General features: G+C 45.1%; 1 protein-coding gene across 2 annotated transcripts in view; it reads right to left on the reverse strand.

The window, feature by feature from the left end:
- Positions 1 to 1,740: 1,740 nt before the first annotated feature.
- Positions 1,741 to 21,165, reverse strand: part of HMBS (hydroxymethylbilane synthase) — a 35,834-nt gene continuing 16,409 nt past the window's right edge. For both annotated transcript variants that reach the window (XM_073566475.1, XM_073566476.1), the window contains 6 exons: positions 20,202 to 20,315; positions 19,460 to 19,498; positions 19,190 to 19,309; positions 11,941 to 11,994; positions 11,777 to 11,863; positions 1,741 to 2,363 (listed from right to left, as the gene is read on the reverse strand). In XM_073566475.1, coding sequence (XP_073422576.1) covers positions 2,190 to 2,363; positions 11,777 to 11,863; positions 11,941 to 11,994; positions 19,190 to 19,309; positions 19,460 to 19,498; positions 20,202 to 20,315 — 588 coding nt within the window. In that variant the 3' untranslated portion in view covers positions 1,741 to 2,189. The remainder of the gene's footprint in view (positions 2,364 to 11,776; positions 11,864 to 11,940; positions 11,995 to 19,189; positions 19,310 to 19,459; positions 19,499 to 20,201; positions 20,316 to 21,165) is intronic.

Here is a 21,165-nt window from a genome sequence, read left to right on the forward strand (position 1 = left end):
CCTGTCAGTCTGTAGAAATGGGATTGCACTCAGATGTCGTCTGACTGCAGTCTGATGGTGTCTGGGGGGGTGGGTTTATAAAACCTTGACCTGGGTGTGATCCCATGTTTTGTCAGATTGCACTCAGACCAAAGATACAATTTATGTGCACAAGCCCCAAGGAGAACCAGGTAGAGATAATTGTTCCTTGGACGAGGATAGTAACGCAAAGGATAGTGGCTCTGGAGTATGGCTGAATATTCACTACACTGACAGGAAACCAATGAGTACAATAGATGTGGGGCAAACTAATGCATATTTTCCAAGTAGGAAATCTCTCTCTGTGGCTGTGTCAATAAAATTCACTGTATGATGGCTAGCTGTGATGCGTCCCAACACCCTGTGTATGCTGCAGTAGTGAGGCACCACAATGGGCACAGCGTCTTGTATTTAGGAACAAGCAATCATTTTATTACTCCGTTCATTCATTAGTTCTCTTAAGGGGGCTTTACACATAGCGATATCGCTAAAGCGTCACCGATTTTGTGACGCAGCAGCGATATTGCCACATGTGATACTTGCCTCCGACCAGCTCCCCGCTGGCTATCGCTGATCGCGCGAGATCGTCCACGTCCATTTCTCGTCGGCTGCTTTCTTCTGGCGCTGACGAGCGACGCAGGATCGGTGCCGTGTCTGAAAGGTAAGGCCTGTTTCACACATCAGTTTTTTCTGTCAGGTAAAATCCGCTAAAATGGTGGACAACGGATCCGTTCCTGTACTGACCACAATGTTTGCCACCGGACCGTTGTTTTAACAGATCTGGTGACAGAAGAATTTTAAAGGAACTGCTGCCCGGGGAGGAGAGAGAATTTTTTTTCAGACGCCAGAACTGAGTTTAGGGTTAAATTTCCGACACAGGCATTTCTCCCAGGCATGCGCAATAGAAAATGCGGATCCGGCCGGGGAAAAAAAAAACGCTTCATTGTCCATCCTATCCACTCAGCGGACGGCAAAATCTTGGCGGATCCATAAAAAAAACGGATCAAACGGATGACCATCTGTCAAGATCCGCCGTTAATACAAGTCAATGGGGGAAAAAACGGATCCGCCAAGAAAAATGGCAGATCCGTTTTTTTGCAAAACGGCAGATTTTGACTGATGGGGGAAAAACGGATGTGTGAAACAGGCCTAAGTAACGACCGCTGCTGCATCGCTGTGAGATCTGCCACACTAGCGACCACTTAGCGATGCACCAGCGATCCTGACCGGGTCATATCGTGGTTGGGATCGCTGGTGCATCGCTAAATGTAAAGGGGGCTTTACCCTCCTGCTGCTAATTGATTGCTTTTTTTCTCTCTATGCATAGTATTAAGAAAAACAGTGAAGCTGCAGTTGGAGGCAGTAGAAGCCGACATATCGGGAATATTTCATGGATTCCTATTCCCAACTCTGCACTGCGAGGAAAGAACTGAGCTTTCAGTCCAGTGTGCAGTCCCAGCAGTGACTGACAGCTGTCTGTATGTACACCAAGAAGGCTGTCAGTCACCAGATCGAAAATCAGTGTTCACAGGTTATACTGAGTCTGTATATCAATCTACTCAGGCCGCCGCTCAGTGACAGGCACAGCACCTCTGAAATGGGGGGTGTCATCACTTCATACTGCCCTGAGTATACAATAAATGGGGGACAGATTTCCTTTTAATGATAGTAGAGTTTGACAGCCTCTATGTTTATGTTCATCTATTCACATTACCATAGAACTGGGATAAAAGTTTTATTAGGTGTTTTGAGCAAGGCCAGATGGTATACATGTAGTTTCTTCTGCATAGGTTGCTGAACCCTCAGTCATTCCGTTCACATAGAAATATGCTGCAGCCAGCAATATGGCACAATGTAAGCGTCTCCAGCCGTGTAACGGGTAGCAGCTTCTTCATTTTACAGGCTAATAACTGATCACATTCAGAAAGTGACAGAGTCCCACATCATAGCCACACATTAATACTGGTCATGTTCATCTGTGTTCTACAAGTGAATGCTGTCTGACGGCCGGGTTCAGTAATGTGTTAGCTTACTGCTACGCCTCCTATTGTGTAGGCTGCACTGTCTGGAGAACCTCAGAAGATCATGTAATTCTCTAAACCGTGCTACCTAGAAAATAGAAAGTGTGATTGAACTCTGTCCCTACAGAACCATTAGTACTGTGGTGAGCATTATCTGGCATCATTCAGCTGTCGGGCCACGGTCAGGATCTCTTTAGCACCTTTGCTCAGTAGTAAGTCTGCTAGTTCTGTTCCTAAATACTCTGCAGATGCCAAGGCCTTACGTGGTACACCAAGTGCTGTGATTCCTACATGCTGACTATCATCATTTGGTCCATCAACATCCTATATGGGAGGGAAAAAAAGAAAGAAAATTGCTCAGCATTAGCTAGTATTCAGCAGGAATTTCACAAAAGAAAGTGTCAACCAAAATTTTGCTCAGATATGTCAATTTGGCAAAAATTATGGAATCACCGGCCTTGGAGGATGTTCATTCAGTTGTTTAATTTTGTAGAATAAAAAAAAAAAAAGCAGATCACAGACATGGCACAAAACTAAAGTCATTTCAAATGGCAACTTTCTGGCTTTAAGAAACACTAAAAGAAAACAAGAACAAAAAATGTGGTAGTAATGGTTAATTTTTTAAAGTATAGGGGGAAAATTATGGAAGCACTCAAGTCTGAGGAAAAAATTATGGCATCACCCTGTAAATTTTCATTCCCAAAACTAAAACCTGCATCAAATTAGATCTGCTCATTAGTCTGCATCTAAAAAGGAGTGAGCACACCTTGGAGAGCTGTTGCACCAGGTGGACTGACATGAATCATGGCTCCAACACGAGAGATGTCAATTGAAACAAAGGAGAGGATTATCAAACTCTTAAAAGAGGGTAAATCATCACTCAATGTTGCAAAAGATGCTGGTTGTTCACAGTCAGCTGTGTCTAAAATCTGGACCAAATACAAACAAAATTGGAAGGTTGTTAAAGGCAAACATACTGGTACACCAAGGAAGACAAAGTATCAAGACCGGAAACTTAAAGGAATAGGTCTCCAAATCAGGAAATGTACAACAAAACAAATGAGGAACAAATGGGAGGAAACTGGAGTTGAAGTCTGTGACCAAACTGTATGAAACCGCCTAAAGGAAATGGGATTTACATACAGAAAAGCTAATCAAAAGCCATTATTAACATCTAAACAGAAAAAACAAGGCTATAATGGGCTAAGGAAAAGCAATCGTGGACTGTGGACGACTGGATGAAAGTCACATTCAGTGATGAATTGCGAAACTGCATTGGGCAAGGTGATGATGCTGGAACTTTTGTTTGGTGCCGTTCCAATGAGATTTATAAAGATGACTGCCTGAAGAGAACATGCAAATTTCCACAGTCATTGATGATATGGGGCTGCATGTCAGGTAAAGGCACTGGGGAGATGGCTGTCATTACATCTTCAATAAATGCATAAGTTTATATTGATATTTCTCCTACGCCTCATTGGGGGACACAGACGGTGGGTGTTATGCTGCTGCCACTAGGAGGACACTAAGTAAACCAGAAAAAAAGTTCGCTCCTCCCCTGCAGTTTACACCCTCTCGCTGGCTGGGATTTCCCCAGTTCTTTGCTTATTGTCTGTAGGAGGCACTTGGTTCTGGTTTCAGACCCCACTGTATTTTATTTTTGAATTTTCTGTAAATTTTTATTTTTGAATTAACGGAGTGAAGGGGGGCGACGGTTCCTTTCTACGGCCCGCTCTCCCCCGAACCAACAACAGGCAAGCATATGGAGTAACCCTTCACGCACACTTTCCTGCGACGAATGGGGCCGATTCCTCTGACGATGGTTCCCTTACGGTACTTCACGGATACTAGGGCTAGCGCAAAAGGAACGAAGCACAGGAGTGCATGGAGAAGGACTTGAGCAGCGCTTTCCGATGCCCTGAATCAGCCCCACAGCTCTCCATCCCCCTACCACAGGGTGGATCGATTGAGCAGTACCCCTTTAAGACCTCCTCCAGCTCTGCTGCATTGCCCGGAGGATGAGACCCTGCAGCTGGAAGAACGCGGAGCACGACCTGCCTGAGCTCAGGAGTCGAGGTATAGGGTCGGGTCCTTGCCCCGGGAGAAGGGCTGACTTGGCGTCAGCGGCGGTGCACCGGCGGCCCCTCTCGGCGCTCAGGTAGGCCAGAAATTTAGCCCCCGGCTTATCCGGCCTACTAGGCCGCAATTTGAATGGCTCCGCCCTCGACGCCTACCACGGGTAGACCAAAAATTTAGGCCCCGGCTTTTTTGGACTACTAGGCCGCAATTTGACTAGCGCCGCCCGCGCTAATGTCGCCGCCCCCTCCTCTTGGCGCCTAATACGAGACGCGCAATTCTAATCTTGGGGGCCATGTCCTTTTCCATCAGCGGCCGTTAACCCCTTCAGGAGCGCTAGGCCTGCTCTGGACAGCCGGATACCGGGTGACATTACAGGACCACCGCTATTCCTCCCGGGGGACACAGCACAGGACCGTGGGTAAGCTGCATATGCCCTCCGATTAAAGCTTAACCCTTTCCCGGCACATTCTCTGAAGCTGCAGACAGACCGCCATTAACCCTTTCAGGAGCGCTATGCCTCAATCTAAGGAGGCAAAACAGGCGGTTATTAAGCACACTGCGTTTTTATACCGTGTTCCATTTGCAAGTCTGCATTACCCAGTGGACAGACTAATCTGTTATACACGGACTGTGACCCGGCCTGCGCACCGACCTGCACTCCAACACCTCGCCGCTGACGGGCCTCCTGCACTTAGTACCCATGAAGGGGCCACGTCCCTCTCACGGTCGGTGGTCTTTGACCCAGGCTATATACTCCCTCCGGGAGGACTCAAGTCAGAACCACCAGTAGGGGCCATCGTCGTTCAAGGGATGGTCAGGTCTCTGGAAAGCTGATCCATGACGCGTCCAGTCACGTTCGCGCCTCAGCATCGGCGCCTGTCTCTCGCTCACCTTTTTCTGAGGTTCACAGCGAGCACGACTCTGAATCTGACTCGTCAGCCCCTCAGAATCCCACATCTGATCAGGAGTCGCTTGATTCTCTTATAGATTCAGTCAACAGGATTCTGAAGTTGGAGGAGGAAAATATTCCCGCTCCAGCACACGCTATCTCATTTAAAGACCAAGCGTGTGCGTAGGTTGTTTACCAGCTATCCAGAAACATAGGGACCAGCCACATAAATGGTTCTCAGGACAACAGTGTACTCAGACTAAATACCCTATTGATACAGACCTAATGAAGGATTGGTTACAGTCCCCTCTGGTGGACCCTCCTGTATCGCATCTTGCTTCTAAAACGCTCCTGTTTCTGAGGGTTCCTCAGTCAGAAACCCCTTCGATTGTCAAATTGACTATCTTGCCTTCTTTCGCGGCAATTTGGGTCTCTAAGGCAATGGCCGCTTGGGCAGAAGCTTTAATTACTTCCTTCCAGGGCACCATTCTTCTTCCACTGTCGCCAGGCAGATAATTCACACAGCGGACTTAGTAGACGCTTCTAGTGATGCCGCCAACTACGCGGCTCAAACTGCCGCTAATGCGACCTCCATTACAGGAGCCCTATGGCTCTGCGGCTGGCGGGCGGATGTCACATCTAAAAGAGAATTGTCTTTTCTCCCCTTTCAAACGGTTCATCCTTTTGGAGAGAAACTGGACCAGCTCTTTTCTGATACTACCGGAGGGAAAAGTAAATTCCTTCCTCAACACAAGGGCTGTTCAGCCGTTTCACAACCAACAGCAGACGCGTCTTCGATCTTCTCGCAACAATTTTGGTTGGTCCTCTACCTTCTCTTCGAGATCAGGCCGGTCCCCGCGACGAGACAAAGGCTCCCAGGTCGAATACAGACCTAACCACTCTTGGAAAGCCAGGTCTAGGGCTTCTGGATTTTGGGGAGCCAGATCTCATAGATCTACCCAATGACTTGTTGTGCTTTCCGATAGACACCGACAAAGTTGGCGGCCGCCTACTTTCCTTCAGCCACACTTGCCTCACAGTTGCCCACGACAAGTGGATCAGGTAGCTGGTGTTCTCCGGATACAAGATAGAATTTTCTCCCCTCCAACTCAGTTTTTTCCATCCCCCCCAAGGAAAAGAAAAGAGCCTTCCTTCGGGCTGTTCAGGCTCTGATAAGGGACGGAGTCATCATTCCGGGCCCTCATCACGAGAGGTTCATGGGTTTTTATTCAAACCTCTTCTTGTGGTTCCCAAAAGGACGGGATGATCCGACTCATTCTGGATCCCAAACTGTTAAATCAGTTTGTCAAAGTACGGCTACTCCGAATGGAATCCCTCCGGTCAGTTGTCACTTCCATGGAAAAAGGAAAAGTTCCTAGCATCCATCGACTTCAAGGACGCTTACTTTCACATTCCGGATCTGCCCGCCTCACCAGCAGTTCCTGCGTTTTTTTGCAATTCACTAGCAACGCTTCCAGTTCGTTGCCTTGCCCGTCGGACTTGCCAACGTCCCCAGGGTCTTTACTAAGGTCATGGCCATTCTCCACTCGCAGGGAGTGGCGGTGTTACCGTATCTGGATGACCTGCTCATCAAGGGCGTCCCTTCCAGCCTGCGAGGAATCCATGGACATAACAGTAATACACTTTCTCGCCTGGGCTGGAACATAAATTTTGAAAAGTCTTTCCCAAAACTGGCTCAGCAGATGTCCTTTTTAGGAATGATTTTGGACACTTCCTGCGAGATGGTCATTCTCCCTCCAGAAAGGCCCCAAGCCTTACTACAGGCAGCGCGGACTCTTTATCCACCGGTTTTTCACTCCATTTCAGCATGGGAGTTCTCGGAAAGATGGTGGCAGCGATGGATGCAGTTCCACCTCTGTTCCTTACAACATGCGTTGCTGTTAGCTTGGAACAAGAACCCGTTCTCCCTTGATTGTCGGATCCTTCTGTCCCTGCGGGTCAGGCAAGCCCTCAGGTGGTGGACACTGAGGTCCTCCCTGAATCACGGGAAATCTTTTCTCCCAGTAAAATGGTTGGTAGTAACCACCGACGCAAATCTTCTTGACTGGGGTGCAGTCTTTTGTCTCACATGGCACAAGGGTCGCTCGTCGACCCGAGAGTCACGTCTCCCCATCAACATTTTGGAAATACAAGCGATCAGATTAGCTCTACGGAGTTTCCACCATCTCCTCGCAGATCACCCCATCAAGATCCAATCCAACAACGCCACGGCTGTAGCGTATATTAACCGCCAGGAAGGTATCCGTAGCAGGATGGCCATGCACGAAGTGACTCACATCCTTCATTGGGCAGAGTAGAAAATTGGACAGCAGATTTTCTCAGTCGCCAAAGCATCGCCTCGGGAGAGTGGTCTCTTCATCCAGAAGTCTTTCAGCAGATTTGTCATTGTTGAGGGACTCCGGATGTGGATCTCATGGCCTCGAGAGTAACATTGCACGATCCATGCGCCATCGGAGCGGACGCCCTAGTTCTGCCATGGCACTGGTTCCCGTACATCTTCCCCCCCTCTTTCCTTGCTTCCGAGGGTCATCAAGAAGATCAGAGCGGAGGGAGTACAAGTGATCCCAGTCGTGCCAGATTGGCCGTGCCGAGCATGGTATGCAGAACTAATACAACTGGTCGCCGACGTCTCCTGGCGACTTCCAGATCGCATGGATCTACTTTCGCAGGGCCCAAGTTTCCACCAGAACTCCGGGGTCCTTTCTTTGACGGCGTGGCCGTTGAATCCTGGTTTTTACCACAGGCTCAGTTCTTTCACGACGTGATTCCACCATGATTAGTGCTAGGAAGCCTATGTCCATGCGCATCTATCACCGCACCTGGCAAAACCTTTTCGCGGTGCAAGGATCATGGTCGATCACCTCTGGTGGTTTTTCATTCCGGACATATTGGAATTCTGTCTGAATTAAAATCAAGCTTCGCGCTTAGCAGCTCGCTCAAGGGCCAAATTTCGGCCTTGTCAATACTTTTCCAACGCATAATTGCCATCAAACTTCAGGTCAAGACATTCATTCTGGGAGTTTCCCATGTGGCGCCTCCTTATAGAAGGCTATTGGGATCATGGGTCCTTAACCTGGTTCTTGGGGCCTTACAGGAGGCTCCTTTTGAACCGCCACAGGATGTGTCACTGTCCGTCCTCACTTGGAAGGTGGTCTTCTACTGGCAATTACGTCAATCAAGCGAGTTTCGGAATTGGCAGCCCTGTCCTGCCATTCTCCGTTCCTGAATTTTCATCAGGAAAAGGTAGTTCTCAGGACTTCCCGTCCTTCCTGCCCAAGGTCATCTCCTCTTTCCATTTCCATCTCGAAGAGGAAATTGTTTTGCCTTCCTTTTCTGTCCGGCACCAGTCCATCGCATTCAGAAGGCACTCCACACCCTGGATGTGGTTAGGGTGCTGAGACAGTATATCTCGCGGACAGTTCCCTTCCTTAAGTCAGATGCCCTGTTCATGCTTCCAGAGGGGCATAGGAAGGGTCTAGCCGCGTCAAAAGCACGCTAGCCAAGTGGATTCGCTTGGCGATTCATGAATCCTACTGTGTCAGGAATGCGCCTGTCCCAGCGAGGATTAAGGCGCACTCTACCCGGTCAGTGGGCGCCTCTTCGGCCATTTGGCATCAAGCCTCGACAGAACAGGTCTGCAAGGCTGCGACTTGGTCCAGTCTGCATACTTTTTACAAAACATTACCAAATTCATTCTCAGGCCTGTTCACAAGGCTGCGACTTGGTCCAGCCTGCTTACCTTTACAAACATTGCCTAATTCATTCTCAGGCCTCTGCGGATGCAGTTCTCGGCAGACGCAGCTGGCAATCGGCAGTACCTCAGTGGTACATGGGGTATTAGCAGATGTATGCTCCCCACCCAGGGACTGCTTTAGGACATCCCACTGTCTGTGTCCCCCAATGAGGCGTAGGAGAAATAGGGATTTTTGTGTACTCACCGTAAAATCCTTTTCTCAGAGCCAATCATTGGGGGACACAGCACCCACCCTGTTTAGCCTATTGGCTCACTGTAGCATTCTTAGGCTTTGACTTAGTTATGGTTATTGTTGACTGTTTATGCTCCTACTGCTTTTTTCACCGAACTGGAGAAATCCCAGCCAGCGAAAGGGTGTATACTGCAGGGGAGGAGCTAACTTTTTTTTCTAGTTTACTTAGTGTCCTCCTAGCGGCAGCAGCATAACACCCACTGTATCTGTGTCCCCCAATGATTGGCTCGGAGAAAAGGATTTTACGGTGAGTACACAAAAATCCCTATTTTGGACACTTTTCTTATCCCGTCAATTGAAAGGATGGTTGGGGATGATGAAATCATTTTTCAAGATGATAATGCATCCTGCCATAGAGCAAAAACTGTGCAAATATTCCTTGAAAAAAGACACAAGGTCAATGTCATGGCCTGCAAATAGTCAGGATATCAATCCAATTGAAAATCTTTGGTGGAAGTTGAAGAAAATGGTCCATGACAAGGCTCCAACCTGCAAAGCTGATCTTTTAGTGTTTCTTAAAGTTGCGTCACAGAGGCTACCATTTCCAGATATGATGGGTCTTTCAGGAGGGTCCACCGGGTCTTTATGTAATTTGGGAAATAAGTACAGTGTCGGTAATTTTGGACGAAGATTACGTATAGTCAACCATGTTTTTGGGTATAATACCTGATTCAAAAGCTTTTTCAACAACAGAAAGGAGTTCAGCTTGATATTTTGAAAGAGGATTATACGGAAGTTCACAATATCGAGGGGGTGTCAAGTAGTTTGTGTGCTTGTTTTTTGTATAATACTGTAGGCCATATAATACTGTTATCCATGCACCCCTTTTTCAGTGTATTGGATACACACAATTCTGTATTCATATACATTCCCCCTTTTTTCACTACACCCTGCATACTTATATGTTCATCATTGCCTTGTGTTTATGCACCTCGTGATATGCATCCACTCTCCCTCTCATTTATTATGCTGGCAATTGATTATTCATTACTTGCCCTTTAAACCACTGTGCAGCAACACGTCCTCCTTTTATGTATGCCCCATCCCCAACATGCTTTTCACGTTCACTTTGTTTCTTTCCCCCATTTTACACTCATACACAGCCCTCGCTTCATACATCCCCTGCTCCCATTCAATCACTTTTTTTTCTTGCGGTTTCTCCACCACACCCAGTCCTGTCCATGTTCACATTTCCAAGTGTCTAATGCGCACACGTTAGCCCTTATCCTCCTAGTGACCACTGGAAGTGCTCTTAACAGTGACACGCTGTGTATTTCACCTGCGTGCCACAGAGCGCAACTGCGGAAGTCCCCTTAGCAAAAGGAGGCGGGACTTTCTGACGTGCGCTACAACAGACCAATGGAAGTTCCTCCACACTCCTCCCCGGCTTCTCGCACCTCACTACAAATACCCGGCTGACACCTCCTTATCTCCACGCCCCTGGAAGAAGCTACATAGTGAAACGGCGCTCGTCGGGCGGGGGAGACTCCTGCGGCATTCCCTCAGCTGTTACCGGTGGACACTGCACCAAATCCGGCACATTCTTCTAACTCAGGTACTAACAACCAGTCCCCGGTTTATACCAGGCACTTTATTTCTATTATACTCTGTGCAGCTCCCTGGCACACTTCACTCATTAACCCTTTAGCACACACAGGACGCTAATAGTCACATAGGCAATGTGCAATACTGTTTCCTTTGCAGATACTCAGCAGTAACAAACAATGGCTTTTGTCTACTGAGGCATGTTGAACCCTGCAGTGATTAATTTGCATATCAATACCTCTTTATATTTACATCTACTTTTTCCACAGCCACACGGGCAACATGCAATATTGCCTTTTTTGCAAAACCTAGTAGTAATAAGCAATTTGTTCATTGTCATCTACTATGGTGCACTGACTCTGGCAGGAATTATTATTACTTTTGCATGCAAGAATCATTTTTGTATTTATATTTAAATCTACAGGGTTATTATTGTATACTGTTTTGCCGCAGCCTATCCCCCCTTTTTTTGGAGGCCTTTTGCCCTGTCTTTTTAAGTTCTCTTTTTAATATTTAATAAAGAATCATTTTTTAACAATCAATATTTTCTCTTATTTTCACTTTTTTTCCCACATGATATACCTTCTTGTGGAATATGTTGAGTTCAGTATTGAAGTGACTTTGCCTTTCTAAAAAAGGACCGAGATTCATTATTCTGCATGAAGCAATATATGAGGCTCATTATATGGAGCATTAGTTGAGGCTAACTATTCTGTACGGAGCAATATATGGAACTCATTATTCTGTATGGAGCACTATGTGGCAGCATGGTGGCTCAGTGGTTAGCACTGCAGACTTGCAGCGCTGGAGTCCTGAGTTCAAATCCCACCAAGGACATCGGCAAGGAGTTTGTATGTTCTCCCCGTGTTTGTGTGGGTTTCCTCCAGGTTCTTTGGTTTCCTCCCACACTCCAAACACATACTGATAGGGAATTTAGATTGTGAGCCCCATCGGGGACAGCGATGGTAAACTATAAAGCGCTGCGGAATATGTTAGTAATAATAATCTTTATTTTTCTATAGCGCTATGTGGTGCCCATAATACTACATGGAGGACTATAATGTCCGGTTTCTGAGCTATTGATATCACTCATGTAATGTAAGTAGTAAGTGAAATCTTTGGCATTGTACTATACCTATATTTCTATGTGTTAAAGGGGTCCATGAAAACCTGGAGCCAGCTCTGTTATTAGGCTACAGGTTGGGCTCCTGTCTTACCTCATCCGGGAACAGAACAGTTCTCTGCATCGTCTCCTTCAGACAGTCGGATCCGTCCAGGCTGTAAACAGCGCCAGTAAGATACAGCTAAAGAAACACAGCAGAATGAGAACGTATGCAATGAATAAAGCACAAAGAACCATGAAAACATGGAGATCCATTACCTGCGAATCCTGGATAAATGTGCACACTGCCACCGGCACACTGCAACCACCCTCCTAAAAGCAAACACAATAGGGAAGAATGTCAATCATCCCATACATTAATCCTAAAAGGAATCTGGCAGGTCACCCATGTCCTCCAAACAGCCAGAACGTGTACATCCCTAACAAGCCCTGCCTACTGTATAACTCATTAAAGGGTGTGAAAAAACTATTGGTAAATTCTGTTTTTAGTATAATATGCTTCAGGCTGGCCGATGGGGCGTTTCCAATATTACTCATCCCACTCACCATGTTATGGCACCTTTGTGGGAACGGCTGGTTAGGCAGGGTATTAATATAGGAGTGTACACATGGTGGTGGTTTGGAGGGCATGGGTGACCTGCCAGGTTTCCTTCAAGAGAGCCTGAAAATAAAGTCATGTGGAAGGATGAATGCTGCTTTATTGGGAAGTACAACACAATCGTGAGAATTTAAAATATAACTTAACCCCTTAACGACCACCTACACGCCTTTTAACGACGGCAGTTAAAGGTACTTATTCCTCAGCGATCCTTTTTAATGGCGCTGAGAAATAAGGGTATAGCACCCCCAGTGTCGGAAAATCTCCGGGGTCTCGGCTACCGGGGGGTAGCTGAGGCTGGTTTCACACTAGCGCTTTTTGCGCTGCGCCTCGTGTGCATTCCAAATGCATGCAAAAAAACGCATTAAGCGTTTTGCATGCGTTTGCTGTTTTTTTGCGCATGCGATTTAACCAGTTTGTCGTCATGTTAACTCTAAAAATGCATGCGTGCGCATGTACTAGCACACGCGTACGATCCCATAGACCAATTTTTTTTTGCGCATTACATGCGCATGCGTTTTTTGGCAGCAAGTGGGTGCACAGAAAAATGCAACGTGTCTGGCGCACCTGGGCGCACACCTGGAAAAAATGCAGCGCACGTGTACAAGCGCTATACCATGCCCCCACTATGTTAAAGATAGGGGAGCAATGCGCATACGTATGAGGTGCAGCGCTAAAAAACGCAAGTCTGAAACCAGCCTGAGACCCTGAAGAACATGATTCAGGTTGGTTTTTACTAACCCCAGTGTTGCAATCACCGTTATTCAACAAATTCACCGTTGGGTTTACGGTTGTGTTGGGGTTAGGGTTGGAGTTAGATAGAATTGGGGGGGGGGGGGGGATTTCCACTGTTTAGGTACATCAGGGGTCTCCAAACGCGACATGGCGCCTGCCTTTAATCCAGCCAATTTTGCGTTCAAAAAGTCAAACTGTGCGCTCTTCCTTCTGAGCCCTGCCGTGCACCCAAGCAGTGGCTTTTCCCCACATATGGGGTGTCGGCGTACTCATGAGAAATTGCACAACAAATTTTGTGGTCCATTTTCTCTTGTTACCCTTGTGAAAATAAAAGTCTGGTTCCAAAGTAAATTTTTTGTGAAAAAAGTAAATGTTCATTTTTTCCTTCCACATTGCTTTAGTTCTCGTAAAGCACCTGAAGGGTTAATAAACTTCTTGAATGTGGTTTTGAACACCTTGAGGGGTGCAGTTTTTAGAATGGTGTCACTATGCGGTATTTTCAGTCATATTGACCCCCCCCTAAAAACTCACTACAAATATGATGTGGTCCCTAAAAAAATGATTTTGAAAATTTTATTGTAAAAATGAGAAATTGCTGGTCAACTTTTAACCCTTATAGTGTCCTAACAAAAAAAAAATGTTTACAAAATTGTGCTGATGAAAAGGAGACATGTGGGAAATGTTATTTATTAAGTATTTTGTGTGACATATTTCTCTGATTTAAGGGCACAAAAAAAGTTTGAAAATTTTGAAATTTTTGCCAAATTTCCATTTTTTTCATAAATAAACGCAAGTCATATCGAAGAAATTTTACCACTGACATGAAGTACAATATGTCCCGAAAAAAAGTCTCAGAATCAGTGGGATCCGTTGAAGCGTTCCAGAGTTACCACCTTATAGAGTGATAGTGGTCAGAATTGTAAAAATTGGCCTGGTCATTAAGGACAAAATTGGCTGTTACTAAGGGGTTAATACTAAGCAGATAAAAATATTAACAGTGCAAATAAAAAAAACCTTCATTCAAATTGGGTTAGAATATACCAAAATCTGTCCATACACGCCACCAGAGAGCAATATTGCGGGCCTCTCATCCCATTTTTAGGCTAAAACTTATGGCTCTGGTACCCCAATGACTCCTGCCTTTACGAAGGCAATCCACAACTAGCCCTCCATTGGTAAGCCCTATTATCACCCCAAGTTTCATTTCCTTTCCGGGAACTGATAGATCTGCTGCAGAGAAAACAGATTTTATCTAAACTGCAGCAAGCAGCCCAGTAAGTGACATAGCAGGAATCAGGATCTATGCCCCTATATCATGCTGCTTCTCAGATGAGGCTTCAAATCCCAGTGAGCAATTCCCTCTAAAAGACTTCTTAAACTTGGCATGGTGCATAAATTTGCATTACAAAGTGCTCAAAAAGTAGAATTATTGCAGATCTTAAATGCTGTACAATACATCCTAGTAAAAGGGGCAGATGGGCGCAGCTGGTGACACCATTCATTCTGTTCTGGAAAAACAAGAGGGGGATTATTTTGGGGCCTACAATTGTTAGACAGTTGCTATGAGCTCCTGATAAGGACTCGTTCACACAGCCATAGTTACGATCTGCTATCCATGAGAAAATCAGACAGCACTTAGACCAATGTTACTCAATGGGACAGTGCACACAAGCATTTTCACTGACCAAGGCGAATGAGACTCACCTATTCAAGTCTTTAGGATCATAAAAAAAAAAAAAAATATCTGATGCTCCGTGGAGCCACAGTATAACATCCGGTTTTTATAGAATCGTAGAGTTGGAAGGGACCTCCTGGGCCATCTGGTCCAACCCCCTGCTCAAAGCAGGATTCGCTAAATCATCCCAGTCAGATGTCTGTCCAGCCTTTGTTTGAAGATTTCCATTGAAGGAGAACTCACCACTTCTCGTGACAGCCTGTTCCACGCATTGATCACTAACTGTCAAAAAGTTTTTTCTAATATCTAATCTGTGTCTCCTCCCATTCAATTTCATCCCATTGCTTCTAGTCTTTCCTTGTGCAAATGAGAATAAAGTTGATCCTTCTACAATGTGACAGCCCTTTAGATATTTGTAGACAGCTATTAAGTCTCCTCTCAGTCTTCTCTTTTGCAAACTAAACATTCCCAAATCCTGCAACCTTTCCTCATAAGACAGGGTTTGCAGACTGGTCACCATTCTGGTCGCTCTTTTCTGAACTTGCTCCAGTTTGTTGATGTCTTTTTTAAAATGTGGTGCCCAAAACTGGACACAATATTCCAGATGAGGTCTGACCAAAGAGGAGTAGAGGGAAATAATGACTTCACGTGATCTAGACTGTATGCTTCTGTTAATACATCCTAGAATTGCATTTGCCTTTTTTGCTGCTGCATCACACTGTTGACTCATTCAGTCTGTGATCTATTAGTATACCCAAGTCTTTTTCACATGTGCTGTCACTTAGCCCTATTCCTCCCATTCTATATATGCTATTTTCATTTTTATTGCCCAGATGTAGTACTTTGCATTTCTCCCTGTTAAAAACCATTCTGTTAGTTGCTGCCCACTTCTCCAGTTTATTTAAATCTTTTTGAATCCTCTCTCTCTCTTCTCTAGTATTAGCTATCCCTTCTAGCTTTGTGTCATCAGCAAATTTAATCAGTTTACCCTCAATTCCTTCATCTAAATCGTTGATAAAGATGTTGAACAATACAGGGCCCAGGACAGAGCCCTGTGGTACCCCACTTGAGACATTCTTCCAACTGGATGTGCAGCCATTTACGACCACTCTTTGGGTCCGATCACTAAGCCAGTTATGAATCCACCTAACAGTTGCCTTGTCCATTCCAGACTTAGTCATTTTTTCAATAAGGATTGTATGAGAGACTTTGTCAAATGCTTTGCTGAAGTCAAGATATACTATATCTACAGCATTTCCTTGATCCACCCAATCAGTGATACCGTCATAGAAGGAAATTAAGTTAGTCTGACATGACTTATTAGTTACAAACCCATGCTGACTCTGTTTAATCACTTCATTCTTATCCAGGTATTGACATACATGTTGTTTAATAATTTGTTCAAAGATCTTTCCTGGTATAGAAGTCAGACTCACCGGCCTATAGTTGCCTGGGTCCACCTTCTTCCCCTTTTTGAAGATAGGAACAACATTTGCTCTTCTCCAGTCTTCTGGCACTTCTCCTGTTCTCCAGGAATTTTCAAAGATTATGGAGAGGGGTTCAAAAATTTCTTCTGCTATCTCCTTCAGTACTCTGGGGTGTAATTCATCTGGACCTGGAGACTTGAATTCATTTAGGTTAGCTAAGTGTTTCCTCACTATCTTTCTGTTTATAGATATCCTGGATTCTTCTATTCCCTTAATAGGACAGTGAATAACAGTTGATGTTACATTTCCTTTCTGAGAGAAAACAGATGCAAAATAGGAATTTAAAAAGTTCAGCCTTCTCAACATCCTGTCTTACCATTTCATCATTTTCATCCTGTAAAAATCCTATAGCATCTTTGACTTTTCTTTTACTTTTGACATATCCCCAAAATCCTTTATTATTGCTTTTGACATCTCTTGCAAGCCTCAATTCGTTTTCAGCTTTAGATAATCTGATTTGTGCCCTGCAGGTTCTGCAGACAGCATTATATTCTTCTTTAGATATGCCTCCCTCTTTCCATTTTATTAACATTTTTTTCTTCCTTTTTAGCATGTGCTTAAGTTCTGTGTTCATCCATCCTGGTTTCCTTAAATGCTTCCTATTCTTCCCTCTTTTTGGAATTGTTAACAATTGTGCTTTGAGAATTTCATTTTTCAAGATTTCCCATCCTTCCTGGACATTTTTGTCTTTAAGGATATCCAGCCATTGGATCCCTCCAATTCTCTTTCTGAATCCCTTAAAATCTGCCTTTCTGAAATCTAACCTTGACGTCTGAGTCTTCACAGGTCTTCCGCCTCTAGTTATCCAAAATTCTAAAATAGCATGGTCGCTACCTCCTAGGGTCCCAGCCACTTTTACCTCCTCAACCATTTCCTCCCTGTTTATAAGGATTAGATCCAAGGTAGCAGTTCCCCTTGCTTTCTTCCCCTACCTTTTGGAAGATAAAGTTGTCAGCAAGAGAGGATAAGAATTTCCTTGACCTGTTAGATTTGCCTGAGAGAGATTCCCAACAAATGTCTGGATAGTTGAAATCTCCCATGACAACTATGTCATATTTTTTGGAGAACTTGGCCATTTGATGCATAAAGAGTTCATCCATATCTTCAGCTTGCACAGGCGGCCTGTAGTAAATGCCTACAATGGTGTCCTTTCCATTGTTCTGTCCTTGTATTCTTACCCAAACAGTTTCCACAGAACTCCCAGTCTCTGAAGTTTCAATCTCTGTGCAGATATACGCGTTTCTAACATACAATGCGACACCTCCTCCTCGTTTATCAAGTCTGTTTCTTGCAAATAAGTTGTATCCTTCTAGTCTTGTATTCCAATCATGTGTATTGTTCCACCAAGTTTCAGTGATTCCAATGACATCATATTTCTTTTCCTGTGTTAGTAGTTCCAATTCTCCTTGTTTGTTGCCCATGCTTTGTGCATTAGTATAGAAACATTTTAGTTTGTGATTGGTTTCTCTTTCTCCAATATTTTTATTAATTAGATTCTTTCGTCTTTGTTCTTCCTTTCCACTTCTAATAGCAGAGTTCTCAATAGCATTTGTCAGGTGTATGGCTTTTTCTGGTCTTTTGCTTCCCTTCCCATGTTGTTCTAGTTTAAAGCTCTCCTTACAAGTGTAGCAAGGCGACTTCCAAATACTTGTTTTCCAGTCTTCGTAAGGTGCACCCCATCTCTAGCAAGTAGTCCATCGTAAAGGTAATTCACTTCCGTGATCCAGAAATCCAAATCGTTGCTGACGGCACCATCGACGTAGCCAGTTGTTCACCTGCAGAATCTTATTCCACCTCCTTGTTCCATGGCCATCCACTGGGAGGATGGAAGAGAAGACCACCTGCGCTCCCAGTTCTTTCACTTTCTTGCCTAAGTCTTCAAAGTCTCTGCAGATGGTTTCCAGGTCGTTTCTTGCGGTGTCATTTGTCCCCACATGTAGTAGCAGGAATGGGTAGTCATCTGTAGGTCTGAAGAGTCCTGATATCCTGTCAGACACATCTTTAATTTTTGCACCTGGAAGACAGCACATTTCTCTTGAAGTTATTTCCGGTCTGCAGATAGCGGCCTCTGTTCCTCTCAACAGGGAATCCCCCATGACCACCACTCTCCGTTTCTTCTTCACAACATTTTTCTTTCTCCATCCAGGAGGTCTCTGAAGGTGTACAAGGTTGCTGTTTGTTGGCACAGTCTTATCCTGATGTATTTCTTCATTGTTTTCCTGCGTGAGAGCCTGGTACTGGTTCCTGAGAAGTATGGGTGCTGACTGCCTCCTGATCCTCCTGCTTCTCTGGGTCACATGTCTCCATTCCTCTGTTTCTTCAGGTGCACTTCGAATTTCTTCTCTTTCTGTAACATGAAGAGATAATTCTGCTCTGTCCAAGAACTCTTCACCTTCCTTAATGATCTTCAACGTAGCTAACCTCTCTTCGAGATTTTGCAACTTTTCCTCCAACAGGGACACAAGCTTGCATTTGTGGCATGTGAAGTTTGGCTTTTCCACTGGTAAGTCTGTGAACATGTAGCAAGAAATGCAGCTCACCAGATGGCTCCTGGCCTCTTCCATCTTGAGATTTCTTAAAAACGATGAAAGATGATCGGCGCGCGGTTTTTCCGATTTCCTCTTTTCAGCTGCAACGGCTAAAACCCAGTGATCGTTGAGCTCGCGGAGACTCTTCACTTATCCCAGAAGGCACTGGGAATATGCAAATGATCTCCTCAAGACTCTTCCCCTGGTTTTATAGATACAATACCGTTCTGTAACGTAGGAAACTAACTGGTCCTCTGTACGTGATATATAGCTGCTGACTGCATGCGGACCACACGTGGATGACAAGTGAGAAGAAATCGTCTGAGCTCTTTAGATGAAACGCTACTAATCTGGGATCCGCATGTGTGACCCTGACAGTCAGCGGCGGGCTCAGATCACACGCTGCGGTGCCTACATATCTAGGAATGGACTGGCGGTAACATTCTGTGATCACACCGATTTCATGGTGTTCGCGGGGTCTTACCAGTCTTCTCATGAATGCTCTTTCGGCAATGCAGCACAACACAGTCTGAGGGTCCTGTAAGGCACAAACCATCTGCAATATGTCCTGGTCTCGGGCTCGAACCTCTACAGCTAATGCACCCTATAGAAACAGAAGAGAAAAATGCTGTGACTACAAGCCTTACAATTTAAGATCGTAAACCTAAAGATATATTCCAATATTCATCCAGTATAATGCAAATAACTGTGAAAATGGAATGTCAGAAAAGTTGGAAATCCTCCCAATACGTACCTGACCCACCGCATACAGGCACTGCTCCGGTAACAGGATCTGAGAGGAGGAGAAGGAAAAAAAGGAACAATCAACAACTGAAGAGCTTCCCCATGTCACACGTAGTATATGACAAGTAGGATATCCACTGCACACTCCGCTGATACAAGAGACCGTGCACAGCAAGGAGAAGTGGACAGAGCTCCTTGGGGGCGAACACCGTGACGTTTCGGATTATATCTCTTGGGATTCCACTTGCACCCCGCATTCTACAAGTGCGCACTCTGTATTTTATACTAGAAATTTCTTATATGGCCTGAGATACCAGATCTGAGGGAAGATACGGTCATAGTCTTATCTGTACTCCCCATGGGGCAGATTTACTACTGATCCTGTCCCAGGTTTGGACAGTGAAATCTTAGACCTGTCTGAAGTTCTCCAACTGTGTGTGCCTCACGCTGGAGGAGAAGTTTGGCGCATCTGAGACACTTGCCCAACGTTACACCACCTTCTGGATGGCCTATTTCGTGCCACCTTGTTGCATTTGATGCCACACCACTTTCCAGCTCCTCCACGTGCCGCTCGGTCACCGGCTGGGAGCCGCACACAGTAATAAACTGGACTTCAAGCTTCACAAATATATGAAGGATTTTGAGCTAAAGACACGGTGCACTGACAAAAGAAAATCTGCCCTCATAACCGTGCAAAGCGAAGCGATAAACTGCGAACGTATTTATAGCAAGAGAACAAACCATTTACGTACCTGATCAATGCGGCTGTCCCAGCCCATGCGATGCAAACCTGCAGCAGCCAAAATAATGGCACTAAAATCATTATGGTCATCCAGCTTTTTCAATCGAGTGTTTAAATTACCTCGCTGAGGAGGAAGCATTAAGGATAAACGCAGCAAAAACAACAATACAGGACAGAGGAGCCTCTTAAAAGAAGAAGTTACAGGTCTGTGAGCCAGAAATCTTGAATGTTTTTAGGTGACCAAATACTTATTTTCCACCATAATTTGCAAAATAAATCTTGCCAAATCAGACAAGGTGATTTTCTGGATTTGTTTTCTCATTTCGACGCTCATAGTTGTGGTCTACCTATGATGTCAATTACAGGCCTCTCTCATCTTTTTAAGTGCCCAATTGGTGGCTGACTGAATACTTTTTTCCCAATGTTAAGTGTGCATGGGTGAGCCACGGGCATCTCCGGATGCATAGTGGACATGGGATTTCTAGAATTCCCATCCAATATGCGGCAACATCTGGACTCTGCGGGTTTGACGCTACATCAATATGCAGCATCACACCCGCAGCAATTGCTGATCATGGAAACATACCCTTAGGTGCAGTGAATATTCATGAGTTACACACAGCGCCACGCTCTCACAGTACTCGGACACCGGTGACATCTCCGGACCAGACAAGGTCAGTCTCCCCCCAGCAAAGTATATGGATTGGAAATGTTCATTAGACCTGCTGTACCTGTGGGGAAAGGCTAGTGTCATCACTCCCTTAGGCTGAGTTCACACTAGGTGGTTTTTGCAGCTTTTTTATGCAAATTTTAGGTTGCGTTTTACAGTACCAGCAAAGTTTATGAGATTTCAGAAATCTAGTGCGCACAGCTTTTTTTTGTCATCACAATTTTGTGCTTGAATGATTTTAGCACAATAGAGCGTGTCACGTCTTTCAGCGTTTTTTTCTGAACTATTCACCCATTGAAATAAA

This window comes from Dendrobates tinctorius, unplaced genomic scaffold (assembly GCF_039654945.1).
Source record: "Dendrobates tinctorius isolate UK_male_01 unplaced genomic scaffold, ASM3965494v1 ptg000018l, whole genome shotgun sequence".
In the NCBI taxonomy this organism is placed as follows: domain Eukaryota; kingdom Metazoa; phylum Chordata; class Amphibia; order Anura; family Dendrobatidae; genus Dendrobates; species Dendrobates tinctorius.